The sequence below is a fragment of the Martes martes genome (assembly GCF_963455335.1).
Source record: "Martes martes genome assembly, chromosome: 12".
Lineage (NCBI taxonomy): Eukaryota > Metazoa > Chordata > Mammalia > Carnivora > Mustelidae > Martes > Martes martes.
Window position 1 is genome coordinate 8,311,858 of NC_137900.1, and position 19,247 is coordinate 8,331,104.

The following is a 19,247-nucleotide window of genomic DNA, read 5'->3' on the forward strand; positions in this document are numbered from 1 at the left end:
TCAACTACGGGATTCTTTGAAAGGTGTGGAAATAAGAGATAAGTGGGAAATAAGCTGGGCCCAAAGCATGACAAGTGTGTTTGTCAGTGTCTAGGAAATCTCATAAGAAATAAGAAATAAATAAAATTTTAAAAAATACATAAACATAGAGAAGGGAAAATTAAAAAAAAAAACAAACCCTTAATTTCAATACTGAAAACAGCAACTACCAGAGTGATTTGGGGACTCTTGAAACAGCCATGTAAGGTCACAGAAAAGTTGAGTCAGGAAAAAAATAAATGACAAAAGCACATGAAAATATTAAATATCTGTCAAGAGGGAGCAGGGGGAGAAATAGGGAATGCCTTTTTTGTTTTTTTTAAATCCCTGAAAGCATCACCATAATACAGGAATCAGGACATGCAAAATAGAGATAAAGAACTAAATATATACTCGAAACGTAGATACAATACCAAGGATGTCTGAATACTATAGATTTGGCTAATACAGATTCCGAAGGTCTGCAAACAGTCCTCATTTAGACAGAATTTGCAAATGCAAAACCAGAATCCCTCCGCTCGTCTGTCTGTCTGTTTTGCAAGGCCCAAGTCTGTCTTAGCACCGAGATCGACAAAGATCTCAGCGACTAGAACTGCGACCTAACACCAGCAGCCAGAGACACTACCTTCCCAGGAGGGCCGTTCTGAACAGGCATTCCTTCTCTCAGGCCCAGAAAAGACCTAGGAGGAACGGCCCAGGCTCTGGGAATTGAGCGGAGGACAGGAGGACCTGTGCTTGCCGAGCTGCGGAATCATGGACGTTAGCTGCCCGTTCTGAAAGCGGTTTAATGCCAAATTCACAGTTACGATTGTCATCTAGATTCTGCTCTAAGAGATACAGTCGAGGCAGATTTAAGAAGTCATGCTTTTTTGAATATATGTAAGCTTTTGGAAATGGGACAAGGGGAAAAAAATCCATGAAATCTTTAAAAAATAGGAATTAAAACCTTTCTGCCCCGTGAGCCACTTAAGGTGTGATGCGGGCTGTGTGGACTGCGGCGTGATGCTAAGGGCTGATGAAATCACTTTGTCCTGTGGTTAAATAGCCATTCAAAGAGGCCGGGGGTGGGAAGTGAAAACCCAAGTTCAGATCAGCCACTTCTGGTGTTCCCGCTACAGGTTACAATTCTGCCTTAAATGGAAAACAAGGACAAGCTCCTAATAGGACAATCTACAACCTACAGAAAGATAAGTACGGAATAAATGACTTTACTTACGAAAGGGGAACAATGATGAGATAGGGGCCATTGAGCCTTTTGTGCTCCATCAGATAAGTGATGAGTGCAATGGTCTGTATGGTCTTCCCTAGCCCCATTTCGTCAGCTAAGATCCCGTTCAAATTGTTATTATACAGGGAAACCATCCATTCCAGGCCCTGGAGCTGAAATGAAGAGTAATTGCTTCAATTATCCAAGATCTGCACAGGTAATTAATACTAATACAACTCAAGTGAGGCTGCGACTTCTTAACTCCTCGGTGCTATATGTTGGATTTCCCACAGTAGGAAAGTGGGGGGAAGCACCAACACAAAAAGAATTTAAAATATGAGCCTGTAATCATCCCTGCTGCTTGGCAGGTGCTAAGTGTTAATCAGATTTAGAAATGACGGGCTGTAGCATACTGGTGGGATTTTAAGCAGCTTTGCTGCTCATCCCTACTTAGCATTTCACAGTATATGACATTCCAGAGTTATTATAAATGAAGAAAACCCAAACGAAAATCCATTCCAACCACTCCAAGAACAAAAAGCCAATGTGAGGATTAGAGACAAACAAACCAGAAGGCAGGTCTGGCACACAGATCAGAGATCATTAGACACAGCCTTCTTGGCCATGAAGAGCCTTCCCAGGCCGGGATCCCCTCTGCCAGCAAGCCGGCTGACCAGGGAGCTGGGGCCCGCTGCTGGGCCCGCAGGACGGGCCTCGTGTGGGAACTGCCGTGGGGGCGCTCCCCCGGGGCACCGCAAGGGAAGCCGATGGCTGGAAACACGGACGACATATTTTGAAAGGACGAAAGGCCTGCACCAGAGACGGAGCTTTGTGGAGTTCCTGTGTTAAGTACAAGAAAGGCTGGGGTGAAAATACAAAACCGTTCCACTTCCTTCTTCCAACTGCCAATACCAATACCACCACCGTCGCACAGATGTTGGGCTTAAATGGTAGGAGCAATTCAATATACTTCTGTATATATACGTGTGTGTGTGTGTGTGTGTGTGTGTGTGTGTGTACACATTATATAATACATACAGCTATTTGTGCATATTATATGTTATGTATTACATGTAAGTGAATATACATAAATACACAAATATATAAATATGCATGTCTGCTGAAGTTAATTTAGCTTGCTAATTAAGTTATGCTCAGGGAAATGTTAATTTTAATTTGTTTTATGTAAGAACCAAGTGAGTAATTCAATTATTTTCAATATTTATTAAATGACTGCTCTGTGCAAAGAACCATGCAAAGGGGTACAGCAGATGGACGCCTGCCCATTCGGCAGGAGGCAGCCTCCCTGCAGAAGCTTGCAGTCCGAGAGGAAGCAAAGGCATTCGCATACCCACAGGCGCCGAGAAGGGGTTCAAAGTACGTGGCACACATATGAATGCGTATCATCTTACTTAAAATTGTTCTGGCACGCACGTTCAGTTGCAGCGAGCAGAGATTTTCTTGGGGAGAGCACTGTGATGGTCTGCAGAAATACTTCCATAGGCCACTTAGGGTACCTTGTACCATGCAAGACTCCGAATCATCCTAAAGGATTGTGCAGGAGGACAGCAACACCAAGAGACGGGAGAAGCAGGAAGAGCTCCGAGGGAATGGGCAGATGGGGAAGTGCCTGCAAACCGGAAGTGCCTGCAGCCGGAAGTGACTGGCCTGCTACAGGATCCCAGACCACCAGACCTTTAGGAAAGTCAGCTAAATGCCAGGAACATCCGGACAGTCGTGGTGGTGTTTTTTGTTTTTTTGTTGTTGTTGTTTTTAGATTTTATTTATTTATTTTAGAGAGAGAGAGAAGATGAGAGACAGAGAGCATGAGAAGGAGGGAGGGTCAGAGGGAGAAGCAGACTCCCTGCAGAGCAGGGAGCCGATCCGGGACTCGATCCTCGGACTCCAGGATCATGACCTGAGCAGAAGGCAGTGGCTTAACCAACTGAGCCACCCAGGTGCCCCGATTTTCTTTTTTTTTTTAGAATTTTTTTTTTTTTAAGATTTTATTTACTTATTTGACAGACAGAGATCACAAGTGGGCAGAGAGGCAGGCAGAGAGAGAGGAAGAAGCAGACTCCCCGCAGAGCAGAGAGCCCGATGTGGGGCTCGATCCCACGACCCTGGGATCATGACCTGAGCCGAAGGCAGAGGCTTTAACCCACTGAGCCACCCAGGCGCCCCCCGATTTTTTTTTTTTTTAAATGAAAACTGGCCAAGGGGCTGAATTTTGCATTTGTGTTAAACCCAGATAAAACAGAAGCATAAGCTGGCAGCAGAAGAGACCAGAAATTCATGAACACAGTGGGAGGTGATACAGGTTTCCCCAGACCATGAAAGGGTGGGTCTGCGGAGCGAACCAAATGTGTGTGGCTTCCCCAGGAAGCCGTGGGAAGACCCCCCGCTAGGTCAGGGTTACATAATTATTAAAGATACACGAACCATCAAGGAGCGAGGTGGCAGAAAGCTTACTCATGGACAGGGTGATCCAGGCAGGCCCCGAGCCACAGCTGGAATCAGTCTGTGAGAAATGGAAAGGATCTCATGGGTCTGATGTGGGCGGTCAGAGTCCAGGAAGGAGGATGTCAGTGGAGCAAAAGCCCGGAAGGGGACTGACGTGGACGCATGTTCAGGAAGTCCACAAGCAGCCCGGAAGAGGAAGAGGAGCAGGAAGCTCACAGATGGAAATGGGGGAGACAGGTTTGGAAAGGCGGTGAGGACAAGTGATGAGAAAGGCTTTGATTGCAGGAGGAAATCAACATGGCATTAAACGTGATTTAGGTCCACAGTCCCTGGACCCTTCACCCCCATGTCGTGGCAGCCAGCCCAGTGCCGGCTGTGAGGAGTTTAGGGGAGCCAAGCCCATAAACTCAGAGAACTTTGCATATACTTCCTAAATCATAGGACATTAATAGGGGATATATGAACATAAAGTTGAGTGGTCCAAGAAATTTGGGGAATAGGAAGTCAAAGTGATCTCACTGCAGGACGCTGACACGCAGTCATTGATTACAAGAGTCGTGAATGTGCTCATGCACACCAGGGATTACCAGGAGGGGTCACTGCCATGGTGCCCATCTGTCTGGTTGGCTCAGGATCATCCTGGGTTATGCTTGGTACTAATAAGAAGAGCCCTTATTCACTCTTGTAAGCATCCAAATCTGCAGTAGTAAATTACATGATAATCCTACCTCTGGATGATAGTATTTCCTCATATTCATTTGACCATGAACCCATTTTCCTTTTTTTTTAAGGGACAGCTCATGAAGCAAGTATTCCAAGGAACACACTTTGGGAAACGCCAGAGTGGTAGGCGGTAGACAATAGGAGCTGCCCTTATTCTAACAGGTCAAATGAAACGTCTGTTCTGTTTACAGTGGGCGTCTCACCAAAGCTCACCACTTTACTGGGTCTTAAAAAAGGCCATACATGTAGTGGACAGCGGCTCCTAGAAGCTGAATCCATGGCATTAAACTAGACCCACCACCGAAGTTCTGGAAGAAATGCTTCATGGACTACAAGACGAGGCACTGATGTTCCCTATCCTGGGTTTTCCACTGTGAAGAGATCCACAACAAAACCGTTCTAAATGCTAAGCCCGTATTTCTTAGAACACGAGTCATCCTAAATTCATGGAAGGGAATTTTCTAGGGGATGCCCTCGTACGATGGTAGAGCGGAAGTGTTTCTAAAGCAAGAATTACAGGCGCCACAGAGAATCATTGTATCTTAAGCAACGTGACCCCAGAGGCCTCACCACCATCACACTCCTTACACAAGCTACATACGCATGTGCAAGACACACACCGCCCAAAGTGAGGTGAGGGCCATGGCTGGCCCAGAGGGCCCGACCCCCACCAGTTACCTGATAATGCTTCAGGGTCCCGTTAATGAGGAGGGCGGACTGCTTCTCCACACGCTCGGAGATGGCATGGGCCACCGTGTAGTAGGACTGGGAGCCCCTGGCGCTGTACTGCATGCTGTACTCGTCGTCCACGTCCTGCTTGGCCGTCCTGAGACACAGAGAGCCGAGAATCATCCATACACACTGGGCGCACAGATGGAGAGCCGAGCCCCGCTATACAAAGTATAGTTTACTGATCATCTCCCGTACGTCTTCTGGTTAAAAGACAGGATTGGTAACCCTCACAGAAAGCGAGCAAGCTGGAGGTTAATTCATGTGCCTGGGCCACGGGAAAGGTCGCAGAGTCAGGACCAGCAGGCAGGCCCGCCTGATCTCCAATGACTGAGCTGAGCAGGAACTGCATCCCTGCAGATGACCCAGTGGCCAGGGAGGCCATCCTAGGCTCTCCAGATGCAAAGATAACCCCTATCCACAGAATGGTGTCTAGAGCTTGCCGGGCAGGAGAGGGAGGGAGCAACGTGACCACAGAGATGGGAAAGGCACCAGCCGGCTTCCATTTCCTCTGCCTTGTTAACGGGCTGGTGTTTAACTCCACGGGCAGCGAGGAGCCGCTGGGCAGTTCTAAACCTTCGGCAGACCCAGAAAACAAAGTTTTCTAGTGTGGGGCCCACAGCCCTCAAATCAAAGGAGAAAACATAGGCGCCCGGGTGGCTCAGTCAGTTAAGCGGTTAAGTGTCTGCCTTCAGCTCAGGTCACGGTCCCCGGGTCCTGGGATCGAGCCCTGCGTCAGGCTCCCTGTTCAGCAGGGAGTCTCCTTCTCACCCTGCCAGCTCTGACTGTCACTCCCCCTACTTGTGCTCTCTCTCAAATAAATAAAACCTTTAAAAAAAAAAAAAAAGGAGACAACATCACAATGCCTATTTTTGCTTTTTTTTTTTTTTTTTAAATCTCATTACTTTAAAATGTTCTATTTTATATATCATTTCCTCCAAGTTTCAACATTAGAGCCACACAAGCAAAGAGCTGACATGGAGAACAGCCCTGGTGAAGACTGGATCTGGCACTCGGACTCGGGGAGGAGGACGAGGTGCCGAGAGGTCCTGGGGTGCTGCGGAGACCATGTGGGAAGGGGGGTCAGTGTGGAACGGCATCTCTCAAGGGCGATCCTGGGTAAGTGCTGATGCCACTAAGGAAGGTGGGAAAGCCGAGCTCCAGAAGCAGGGTGGTGACCTCTGATGGCAGCGTTTCAAGGGAAACGTGGCCATGAACTTGGTTGGCTTCCTTCCTCAGACAAAGTTTTCTGAAAGAAAATCTATAAAGCACAATTCTGGGGACACGCATTTTCCCAAGGGAGAAAACCGAGTGATACGCACTCAATGATCTGCTTGGCGTCCTTCTCGGAAACCTCTTCGCTGTTGGGATCCAGAAGTATTTTCTCTTCCGTGTCCTGCCGACTGGACTCTTCTTCCTCATCCTGGGGGAACAAAGACACAGGAAGGATTCCATTTCAGTGACAAAATCTCTAGGATTGGCATTTTCTGAAGGGAGACTGAATGGTGTTCAGCTTCACAGAGTAAACACGATGTAGGGAGAAAGTAAATTTAACACCTCCTAAACCAGGCGATATGCTGTTCCATTTCTGTTTAAATCACGGAGAAGAGAACAGAAGAAACCCTTTGAGGATCCATTAGAACCCTTGCTCCCAAGAGTAACTGGCAGATGGGTATTTACCATTGGTTATCAAAGAGTCTTACAGACCATACCTGCTCTCTCTTAGAAAAATTCTACAGCCAAAGCCAGACTCAGACGCTTACTACTGCCCTTCTCATAAAAATGCCCCCCCCTGATAATTTAGCCAAGGGGACTTGGATGACCCCCATGCATTCCAGGTAGAGGGGCTGGAACTTGAAACCCACTGCTTTGGGACTACTTCACATCACAGATCTCCGAATATTTAGACGCAAGCTGTCAATAACTTGGCAAAGGATTCATTACGGGCTCCTCTTAGCCGCATACCACATTCTGCTGATCTGTTGGAAAGCTTTGCTACATAGTCATTATGCCCATGACCAACCACTGCTGTTGGGAGCTAAACCCTCCAGACTCGCCAGTGGAATTTCTTTAAAAGCAGGTTTTAAGAGATTAATGCTTTCCCATCACTCTTGGATGAAGAAATGGGAGCGGACATGATATTCATGCTAACAACCAAACCTCTGATAACGGGCCACTGAGATGCTGGGAGGTGAGGCGAGGAATTGGGCTGGCTCCTTTGTTTTCCAGGAAAGGAGTGAGGCTCTGAGCAGGGACGTGACTCGCCGTGAGTGACAGACCCGAGATGGGGACTCGGGTTCGAATTCATTCTAGTCCCAGCTGCCTGGAGCTGTGTATGGCTGTCTGTCCTGGGCTGACACCTGAGGGTTCAGCAACCCCCCCCCCCCGTCCCTCCCTGGCTCTCTGATCCAGCGACTTCCAGTGTATCTTTTGGATTCTTCCAATGGATCATTTACAGACCCATTCATCCGAGTGAACAAGAAACATTATAAAAATTGATTCTGGAAGCTTCAAAGACCTCAGAGCCAAAGCTGCCTGTAAAAAATAAATACACAACCCAAAGCAGCTGTTTTGACTGGCAGCTTTTTTAAAAAACCTAACTTTTTTTTTTTATTCCTCCTCTTTGTAAAAGTTAACAAAGTGTTCACAGTAGATTAATTTAGGGGGAAAAATGGCAGGTTCCACAAAATAGAAGAAAATCACAATTGTCTTAAAATTCTGGTGAGTGATCTGATTGGTAGGGCGGCTTCGCCAGGTCTGTGGCCACCGCGCTCTTTGAACCAAGATTCCTTGACATTCATAAACAGAATTAATGACTACCCACAAATAATGCTCTCAGGAGATAAAATCTTCTCTTAATCCTTCTATTTATAATTATAACACTTTTCATAGTTTATCTAAAGAAAACCCTTTATTACTCTTTCTTAAGTTCTGTTAAAAGTATCCAAGGTTACCATTTTAGGTTCTAGGTAAACTTACTGCCCATTCATTCCTTCCAAGAGACTGAGAAATGTGCTTCTCTTGGGGTAATGGGAATATCCAAGGAATTTAAGCAAGAATCACATTTAAAGAGAAACCAAGAGGATCAATAACTTCATCAAACCAAGTGTGTGTTGCCCTTTCATCTACCCTTCCAGACTTACAATTTCAAGTACACTCTAAGACCTAAAGGGCCCCGGAAACTTCTGGGTGGCTCAGCCTCAGCGTGAGCCAGGGAAGGCAGGGCACTGCCTTCCCAAAGTAACCCATCTCCAGTTCTCCCCAGAAGACCTTTCCCCCATCTCCCATTTAATGTCAGCCTCTCTTTTCTTGGTTTCATATAAATTCAGAATTCTCTGAGTCCCGCCACTGGCCAAGAGCCCCAGCGAGGTCACTATACTGCTGGACACCATCACCATAGCTCTGGGGCATCCGCAGCTCCAGACGTCACACCCAGGTTAGCACTGCAGGAATCAGTGATAGACACGGGCTCTTCCCACATGCACCCCAAAGACTGAGATACCCACGTACCTCCTCCTCGTAATCAGAATCGCTCTCTTCACTGTCGGATCGCGGGGCAACTTCGTAACTGCAGGAAAAGGAGTGGGAAGGAGAGGGGGCTTACTTTTCTAAAATTAGAAGACACCACACACGCACATGACCTACGTAGCATGTTCTGTGTACAAATGACAAATGCGGGGAATCACTTGAACTGTTTCAGCAAAGGTCATGGTGCTGGTGTTCTGAGATTTTATGGAGACCACAGACATCTAAGAAGCCACTGGACACCAGAATTTCTGCTTTAATGCCGTACCCGGGATTCATTTCCAACCAGGCGTCCAGCTGACTTGCTTTGGGTGCTTCTGGTCCAAAGAGGACCTTGCCAGTTTCTGTGTGAGTCACTTTGACGGGCAGGTCACTCATCTGGCTGCTTTCATCAATGGGCTAGAAAGGAGAAACAAAAACACTTCACTGCCGGGTGTTAGGACCGCCTCCCAGTTCTGTGCTGGATGCTGCCCAGCATCTGAAACCTTTTCCTGTGACTGGAAAGTTCCCCACCTATGAGTCCTGGCAGGAGGTGGGAGGTCACCTCCTACTAAAGACGCTGAAAGCACCAGCCTCCCTTGCAGCAAAGGTGTCAGTGCAGACCTCAGCTCCATCAACTGGATGCACTCACCAAGGCTTGGAATTAGGAGCCCGAGGCTTGCGGAAGCCGGGAGCAACAGGTGTGCTGGAGGGTGGGCAGAGCACAGGGACGGGCCGTGCCAAGCCCCTGCCGATGCACCTTGTCAGCCACGGCCTCACTGACTGGCTGGACGGTAGAACACGGCCTACTGTAGCCTCAAGTTGTCATTTGCCATTTGCAAATAAGAACCCCCACATAATGACCCCCCCCCAATAACAACTACTGCTAAGTCGTGGTTTCTGAGAGAATGGGAAAAGAAAGAGGTATTGTCATCTGTGTCCCCTCTCGAGGGGCCCGTCTGAGCTTCTGCAGAACCCAATGTCCTGCTCTCTAGCTTGGCCACGGGCACCCGGCAGCGAGACAGAGCCAGAAGCTGGATCCTCTGAAACCGGGCACATGGACCAAGCCGGAGCTGAAGTTCATTATGAGAGTCTTCAGGAAGAATGGCTTGCTCAGAAAATTAAGAGGATAAATGAAATCACAGAGGCCGTGTCTAACCTACTTCAGGGAACAAATTGTTTTAAAAGGCCTAAAAAAAAAAAAAAAATGGAGTAATCAATCCTATGCAAATGAATGCTACTGATTACCCGGTGACCACACCTGCAGAACAGACCCCCCCCCCCCCAGGCCAGACGCTGGCCTGGAGATGCTTGATTTGTGAGCAGTCCAAGTTATGCATCTCCTTAGAAGTAATAAAATCCAATGTTTACACAATTCATTAATTCCGAAGAATTTTTTTCTCAGTTGTTCTTAATCGGAGTTAAAAATGACAGGAAACACAGGATACTGCAGTGTATCTTCCATATCTTAGAGGAAATGACAAAAAAAAAAAAGTTCATTCTCCCTTCTCTTTCAACAAAACAGTCAGAATAAAAAACAAACAAACAAAAAACCCCCAAAACCAATATATTAGCGAGTATCTACCAAAAACAAAAAAAGCTTTTAAAAAAGAAAAGGCCAACTCCAGGCTGTCTCTTCTTTTTTCTTAGATGCGGGCTAAAGCAACAGATTGGGACGCTATTGCTCGGCACGCGTGACGTTTCTTCCTCGCTGTGGCGCAAGGTCAACCACATGCCTACGTGGTAGAGCAAGGAATCTACCAGTCGCCACCGCCTCCCTTGGAGAAACCATGTTCCGCTACCGTGGACTATTAGCACACAGCCTGTTTTCTTGCCTATGTCGTGCGTCAGGGAAAACTGGGAGTCGCCGTGGCTGGAATTAGGACTTTGATAAAGCCCTGAGTGAGCACGGCAGAGAGTAAGAACATGATTTCGAAACAAACTGAGCAAGGTGCCCACTTTGCCAAGTTCAGCAAACAGAATGCACATGGGTTAAGATTTAAAAAAAACAACAACAAAAAAAAGGTGCACTGTCGCAAGCCCAAGATCAACGGGGGATCTTCCCAACAGACGATGTAGGAGCACCGTCACCCGGACGCATTCGATCTCCCCCTGCGTGCTCGTTAATTACAGACCCACGTGAGCCGTACTTAGGTAAGGCCGGGGGCTCTCACAAATTAGCGTTGTTTCGAAGTGCTCCAATAAATAGTGTTCTTCCCCCAGAACGGACCACTGAGGGTGGCTGACCCATGAGACACTCATCCTGATCCTTTCTTTCCTTGCGACGGATTACAGTGGTGAAGCAACACTTATTGTTCAAGGAGTTTCTGCAGGGAATAGTGGTTTCAACCTTTCAGCTCCGGATCCAGGCTGTTCACACTCGCAGCACGCCTCGCATGCACAGATTCTAGAAGGGTCCCCCAAGCAGGTTTATCAGAATCTGAGAGAGGAGAAGGCCGTTTGAAACAAACTCCTTCCCATCCCACTCTGGGGCCGCGCCTCCTCGTGTGAATCCCTGGCAGAGAACTTTTTGAGTTTTTGGAGGAGAAAAAAAATCCAGTAAGTAAGTAACTGTGTTCTCATGATTCCGGGGAATTTTCAAAATCCTGAGAAATCACATTAGGCATGTGGTGGTGAATCTATACAGAGAAGCACTCTCGTGAGCCTACACAAAAATGTCAAAAAAAAGAAGCTCACCAAATATGTAAATTGTTTGTGTTTACGGAATTTTATAATTTCAAATTAGTAATATACCGAGGAAACTGGGTCATATCTTTATGCTTCTGTATCATTTACGGGGAAAATGCAATTATAGAATCACTTGAGATTTTTACACGTTCTATAGAGTCATAAACATATATGCGCACAGAAGTTTCCGGAACATGTACACAAACTTAATATCAGTTGATTGGCAGTCTGAGACGGAAGGAGATTACGTTCCAGTATATTCCTTTTCTACTTGCCTAATTTTCTACTATGCTAATGTACTACTATTTTTACTTAGAAATGAATAGCTGAGTAAAAATAAAGTTGGTGTTCACAGAAAACGGTGCCGGAGGGCATGGCGGGGACTCATTGAGCAGAACACGGGCAGGAATGGGCACAAAACTCCTCACCTCTCCGTCTGGTCCCAGGGCAGACTCTCCTCCCTCGGCAATCTCTTCAGCCTTCTGCAAAGCAAGGTCGGACGTTACACATCAATCAAGAAGATCAATCAAGAAGATCGTGGCAACTCAGTGGCCCAAAAGAGCACTTCCTTGCTACTCACCACCGTCCTCTAACAGAGCTTAAGTACTGACGTCTTTTATTTCCATTTCTCTTCACTGTCTGAAACAAAGTGTGTGGGATTTTTCGTTTTTGTTTTTTTTTCTGGCAACTTGGAGGGAGTTACTGAATGCCAGGTGTGATTCAAGCCTGGCCCACGCCAAAGATTCGTGGATGACATTTTCTAGAACCCAAAGAGCTGAAGACATAGGAGCAGCAGGACTGAGGTCAGCGTGTGTGAGATGTCCTTCTCGTGTCTGGCAAACCCTGACATAACCAGTCCAAATTTCTCATTCCCCTTAACAAGTTTTCTAAAAATGTCGACCACCGGGAAACTTGGAACCGCTTCCTGGGTCATAAAAATACAGAATCATACAACTTTCTGTGAACTCTCTGGATGTTTTCCATTCTACCTAATTAGCTTTTCATACTATATAGTATTTCCACAGTGGGCAGTATGAGGAAGTTTGATGCAGACACTGTGATCTCATGAAAAATTCTGTTATCGACCATTTCTTAAATATTTCAGTATCTTAGTCCATTAACCTCTATGTGCCTCAAAGATAGCCTAAATGAAAAGCTAAGATTATGTCATGTTTTGTACATACCTGAGAGGGTCTCATCTGCAATAAACATGAAAAAGTCTCAAATTTCTTATATTTATAACAACCTTTGTGACAAGTGAAATCTTTACCATCACCTTTACAGAATTCGTATTTTAAAGTTATTGCTGGAAAGCTACACTACTTCTGCATGAGGAAAAAAATCCAAACACAACTTTAGTCATTTCCTTTATCAAGACATTTAAGAAAATGAGCTTTCTTCCCCTGGGCTCTTTAGTTAATTAAAAATATATATAATGATACAGAATCGATATTAACTCTACTTTGTTTACTTAAGGCATTGATTATAGAATACATTTTTTGCTTTCCATGAAAAATAACTCCATTGTCTCTTGACAAAACAGCTTTTATAGAAAACGTTCCAAATCCAACCTTTTGTCTACACTGAAGAAAAGCAGTTCCCATAAATGTTTGAAATTTTTGAAGTTTTTTCAAAATTTTCTTACAAGAAATACATGTAAGTACATATGCCAAAGCACAAGGCATGAAAAAGTGCAGCATTTCTACCACAGCGTAGGAAATAAAATGCTCCCTTTGGTTATGACTTCCCCAGAATTTAATTATCTGTGTCACCCCAAAGTGAAACGTTCCCAGGCTCGAAAGGAATGGTCAGCTTTGAAAGGCGCCAGGCCCTATGTCTTGGCTACGGACACAGAGAACAATGGCAGAAAAGCTCAGAAAGGAAACCACCCCTTCAACCAGCCCCTCACGGTTCCATTTTTTGGAATTCTCAGGCACTATACTCAGGCGACTGTTTTAATTAATGGGAAGAAGTCAATTAATCCCACCATTCTTTCCATACAAATCGGAAATAAGCGACAAATTTGGCCAACAAAGAAAATCAAATGAGACAATGGATAAGCCAATTTCCAGTATCTCGCTAGTGGAACTGCATCACCATCTCAATGAATAGGACATTAAAAAGCTTGAAGGACCATAAATAATAGATTCAGAACCATTCTCAAGGATGGTCTTCTATGAATATGCTACTGACTCGCTAGAGTGTTATCTAAAAACCACCCCACCACCAGGCCCTTCCTTTGCTGAAAATCCTCTAAACTCATTTTAAAAATTCTATGTGGTATCAAATTCGAGAGGCACTGTAATATGAGATTTAAGAAACTTGGTTCTGGGACTAGAGCACCGGTGCTTGAATCCCAGCTCTGCCGCTCCGTACAAGAGACCTGAGCTGTGTGATCTTGAGCAAATCTCTGACTCTTGGTTCCCTCTTCCGTCAGAAAGGGACAGTACCAGTCCCTCCCTCGTTGGGCGGAGGCAGGACTAGGTCATAATTTCAGGATGCGCTGGCCAATATATATGGCCAGCGTCCATCTCCACAATGTAAAAGATTCAATGCTAGTCCGAGGACTGCTCCTTTATGTCCATGAGAACTGGCTATAGCAGGGCCTGAAGTCAGGGATTTCTGTCTGTTTTTGTCATTCGTGTGTCCCCACACCTACAAGGAGTCCTAGCTCATGAAAGGTACTGGGTAAATGTTTGGTGACTGAAGGAAGGGAAGCATCTGGAACAATGCGTTCCACTTAGCACACACTCAGTGGACTCAGTGGGTCATCATTATTGGAATTAGATACTGGTCTATTTGCAAGCCATAAAACAGTTAAACACACACACACACACACACACACACACACACGCCGCTCTATTTGCAAGCCATAAAACAGTTAAGAACACACACACACACACACACACACACACACACACACACACACACCCCTCACCGAACTGGGGCTCTGCAAGAGGTCTCTTGCACACCCTGAACTTACACCCAGCCCAGCTGTTATTACATGTGGTGGAAACCAGGTGGCAGTCTTCTCTATGACAAGAGAGAACACGTTCTCCCATCATGCCTTGGATTCTTTCAGTTGGTGACAATCTCCGGTTCTCACATCACAGGGGTGGCTTTATCCTCGCTGCCCAACCCTCTCTCCACAAAACAAAACAAAACGCTTCCCTTTTCTTGGTTCAAGATTAACTCCAAACAAACTGCAATGAGGGCTACCATGTCTCCCACCACCTGGGGAACTGCACATAGTTATCTCCATCCTGCGATCACAAACACGTCCTACAGGACCAGTGGAAGCCTGAGCTGGGTTTTTTCCAAGGATCAACAACAAAACAAAACAATCTGCTGCCCTTCACCCATTAATCAAGAAGTTGGGAACTAATTATGCTGCTGGAGGGAGGGGGTAGGGCCATTCTCGTGGTGACGGGAGGGGATATGGGACACACCACTCAAAACCAAAAACAAGGTGGCTCCCCGATTTCCAAGGTCAAAGCCAATTTAGAAATCCCACTTGGGAGGCCTCACCAAGCTGTGTCTCACCAGCCTCACTGCTACCTGTCTTCTGGCAGAAGCTATAGAAACTAAGCGACAGGGATGAGGAGGCAAAGGAATCCCGAGACGGGAAAAATCCCATGTAAGCCGAACCCAGGAAAATAAACCCCAGAGGGGCGCTTCACTCCCATGACCATAACGCGGGCCACAGCCTCCATCTGTGAGGAAAACAGTGCTGTACCAATATTTTACAGTTTTATAATTTATATTATAAAGTGAGTGCATTTGACCTCCCAGCAGGGGTTCTTCTACTCCACTAAAACAACATTCGAAAGTGCAGGCAACTTCAAGGCTCATTCTGTTTCAGGGGAAACCTAAGCATCCAGAAACCACCTGGGTTACTTATACTGTCATTTAAGTGGATCTTTGAGCATGAAGACAGGTGATCGGGCAATAAAAAAGATCCAAGAATATCACATTAACAGGCAATTGCACATTACTTTGGTTGCACCCTGCAATGAAAGCCAATTCCAACATTTTTGACTCAAGTAACCGGTCAATCCAGTTAAGCAGGACTTTGATCCAAACTTCTGTTTTCACCCATTTTGATACTGGACTAATCTAATGACTGATCACCGTGGCACCGCATTCACCTGCCGTTACCGGAGTCCCTTCACTCAAAATGCCCAGCATTACCTTAGAGCCTTTCAGGGGCGCCTGGGTGGTTCAGTCGGTTAAGCATCTGACTCTTGGTTTTGGCTCAGGTCATGATCTCAGGGTTGTGAGATCAAGCCCCGCGCCAGGCTCTGCACTCAGCGCGGAGTCAGCTTGGAATTCTCTCCCTCACCCTCCCTCCCTCCCTTTGCTTGTGCTCTCTGTCTTTCTCTAAAAAATGAAGAAATCTTTGGGAAAAAAAAAAGAGAAAAGAAAAAGAAACTTCTCCTTTCACCTGTGAAATTCTCCTTGCAAGGGAAAATCTTCATCTTGGGGGCAAATGGGAGAGAGAAAAGAATTGAGAAGAACAGGAGAGTGACTGGAATTGACAAGGAATGTCTCAATGACGTCACTACTGTGCCTCTCATGCTCTTTTCACCAAAAATTATACCGAGAGGTTTTTCTGATTTGCTGCTATCTAAAAAGGGAAAAAACACATTTCCCGTTGCTCTACTGACCAGTGTAGAATTCTGTGCCAGAAAGAGCCCCCCTTCAAAATGTCACAGTCCTGAGATGTGCTTTATAACAGCGTTTGCTGAGAAAGAGAATAAAAGAACTTTCAGAAGAAGAGCAAACACCACGATGAAAAAAATACTTGGCACAGCGGTCCCCACGGATTCTCTGCTGGTTCCTGTTAGTGTCATGAGTTTCCAAGAAATGTCACACATTCACAACAAGGGTGTAGTTCTGTTGGTATATGCTACATTGGAAGATCTGGAAGAGGGAATTAAATATTTATTTCTGGCCTGAAGTCAACGGCTCAGGAGGCAGAACCCGTGAAGGGACTAGACTTCTCAGTAGGCTGGACGTGGGAGGTGTTGCGGGGGGCGGCGAGCCTGGGCTCCTAACCAGATCTTAAGGAAAAACACCCTGGAAGTTGCACAAGGACCACCTGATTACCACCAGAAACCACTGCAAATGAGGGGGCCCCACAATTAGAGAATTCTCTGTGTCAGAGCTAGCGAGGGATGGGTGAGCAGAGTCCAGCAAAAAGCACAAATCCTTGTTTCCAACTGCGTGCCTCAGTGGTCAAAGAATCTGTTAATGTCCGAAAAGACATCCTACCCAACGCCTAACTGATCCTAAACTGGGGGGAAAAATGGTAGCCAAACATTTATTCTCTTGACATCATCGCAAATATATAACATGGGAAAAAAGAAGATTTTATTTAAAAACAAAAAAAACAACCTTAGAACCACGTTTCAACAATTGCTAGCCTACGTTTCTACCACAGAATTGTTTGGTAAAATAACTACTATTTACTGAGCATTTACTATGTGCCCAGGTACCTTCTAAATGCTTTAGACACATTTGGCCACGTAATCCCATGACCTCCTCACAGATCAGGAGACTGAAGCACCAGGCAACCAATCTTTTAAGGAAATATTCTATAAGGGAACAAAAGCACATCAGTAGGGTATCTTTTCTGATGCAGCGAGGAACTTAGAAGTTTGCAGACTGACCTGAGTTCTTGGGCGGTGGCCCAATTTTCTACATCAGCACACTCAAGCCTATCTGTACACACCCTGGTGGCTTGATTAGCCCCGTGCCCTTTTTCATCCTGTAGTTCACCCTGCAGATGTTAGAGAACAATCAAGAGAGAGGACAGAGACCTCAAGGTCATGCTGAGGGCACATCGGAGTCCATTAATCCGGTCGCCCAGCAAAAGCTGGTTTCACATAACGGATATTTCACTACTTTGCAAATTTCTCCTCCTCGAGCACCTAGGTAGATACACATAGTTCGTTTCCTTTTCCTCCACTTCAAGGGCATTAATGGGAGACCTGGCTGAGAGCAGTAAGTTCCAGAATGACTTATACACGTATACTTTGCAGCAGCGGCTCTCATGGCGAGAACAGAGGTGCAAACACGCTCGTGGCAGGTTCAAGGAAACCCACTCTCCTGGTCAGCAACAACAAGGAAATGCAATTCACGTCCCAGAAAGAGGGGCACCTTCTCGGTTACACTGGGGCAATAGTAAAAAAAAAAAAAAAAAAAAAAAAAAAAAAAATTAATCCTTTTCCAGTGAAATCGCAAGTTCAACCACCCTCCCTGATAACACGTTGGACAGAGGTACCTGCGGCCCAGCTGCCCCTACACCTGTTGCCACAGCACAGCGCCATCGGTCCAGTGGGTCACGAGAAACAAAAGCTTATTGAGGCCTTACTTAATCGCCAAAAACACACTCCAGATAGGCACAGCATCATATTCGGTTCTGTGGGAAGAGCTGAAAGGGTGAGCCCTGGTTACTTAAGCTTCTGAACACGGCCGTCCTCCCCAGCAGAGAAGCCGGAACAAACCATCCTCAATCATTCACTCTAACGGAGGGGAGAACGACAGATAATCCAGACTGTCCAATAATCGGCTTTTGAAAGCAACCATTTTCTTTGCACTTGAATAAAGGTGCATCTGGAATTAGGTAACTCGCTTTGAACTAAATCTCAAAGCCCCAGGAAAGAGATGGTTTTCGGGAAGGACTAGGGGTCATGGGGGGGCGGGAAGGGCCAGGTCTCTTTGGTTTCCTTCCTCATCCCATCCGTCCCAGCAAGAAGGCTCTAGAAGGAAATCCTGCCTGTGCTCCTAGGTCCTGCTGAGGGCAGGGTGAGCTCAAATGCTAGGGAAGGGCACACCAGGGAAGAGGCAGAGCTGATGACAAAGTCATGATTCTGCACATTCAGTCACGTGAGATAACCAGCAGGAGCCCCCGGGAGCATCCCGTCCAGCAGAGGGGAGCGGGACTGGCTTCGGTATGGATCATTCATTTGCCAGGAAATCAGGCTCCCTCCCCCCAAGTTTGGCTCCCAGTCTTCCTTCACAGCGTTCATCACGGTTTACGATGATCTCTTGGGGTGTGTGTTTGATCAGTGTCTGTCTGTCTCTCGCTCTCTGGTGGAACTGAGAGAGAGGGCAAGTGTATCTTCCTCCACATCTCCCTCCTTCTTCCCAGCACTGAGCCCTCTGCCTGCCTCACGGTAAGCGTCCAGGCAATATGCGCCAGACAAATGGATAAAGAGAAAGAGTATCTGCCATCGGCAAACCCGAAGGCAGGGGTTGGAGAGAGCCTAGAGATCACGTGGGGTTGGCAGCACCAGGAAAAATGTTATGACAGGTTCCTGCCTCGTACAGATTAACTGAAAATACAGCCACAATCACTATCACTCAATGATATACCCTTCTTTGCCGACGATGATATAACCATCTAATATCATGACAGGAATCTAGTAATTATAAGCCAGAAGCACAAATCTGGGCCATTAGCTTTTAATCACACACAAAAAGTAGAATCTGAACTTCAGTACCGAAAACACCAATGGTGACCTTTTGTGGTAACCTGTGCAAAAGACCTCTCCGCGTTAGGAAAAACGAAAACCGTCACTTCACTTCACTCCCCTCGTGCAATGTTACAGAATTCCACCTGTTTGCCCGTGTGCTCTCTCCTGACTCTGAACACGTCCTTTTAAGTCAGAAATTGGGAGCTGGAATTCTGCAAAGTCTGTAATGCTACCTTGACAAGAAAATGAGGTATTTCTCACCGGCAAAATTGTCTAAATCTGAGCCCTGAGTCATCCCTTGTTCATCTTCACAATGCAGGAAGCGATCTTGTACCAAAGGAGTCAGGGGCAAGGAGGCGCCTTCTCCATCATTCATCCCTCCCCCTTAATTACGAAGCAGGTATGAGAATTCA

The 19,247-nt window shown here is 46.2% G+C and overlaps 1 protein-coding gene across 6 annotated transcripts in view; it reads right to left on the reverse strand.

Moving 5' to 3' along the window:
* The window catches only part of SMARCA2 (SWI/SNF related BAF chromatin remodeling complex subunit ATPase 2), a 192,762-nt gene that overhangs the window by 127,944 nt on the left and 45,571 nt on the right, over positions 1-19,247 (reverse strand). For all 6 annotated transcript variants that reach the window (XM_080819931.1, XM_080819933.1, XM_080819932.1 and 3 more), the window contains exons 10-15: positions 11,782-11,835; positions 8,955-9,085; positions 8,672-8,729; positions 6,484-6,584; positions 5,111-5,258; positions 1,256-1,419 (exon numbers count right to left, since the gene is read on the reverse strand). In XM_080819931.1, coding sequence (XP_080676057.1) covers positions 1,256-1,419; positions 5,111-5,258; positions 6,484-6,584; positions 8,672-8,729; positions 8,955-9,085; positions 11,782-11,835 — 656 coding nt within the window. The remainder of the gene's footprint in view (positions 1-1,255; positions 1,420-5,110; positions 5,259-6,483; positions 6,585-8,671; positions 8,730-8,954; positions 9,086-11,781; positions 11,836-19,247) is intronic.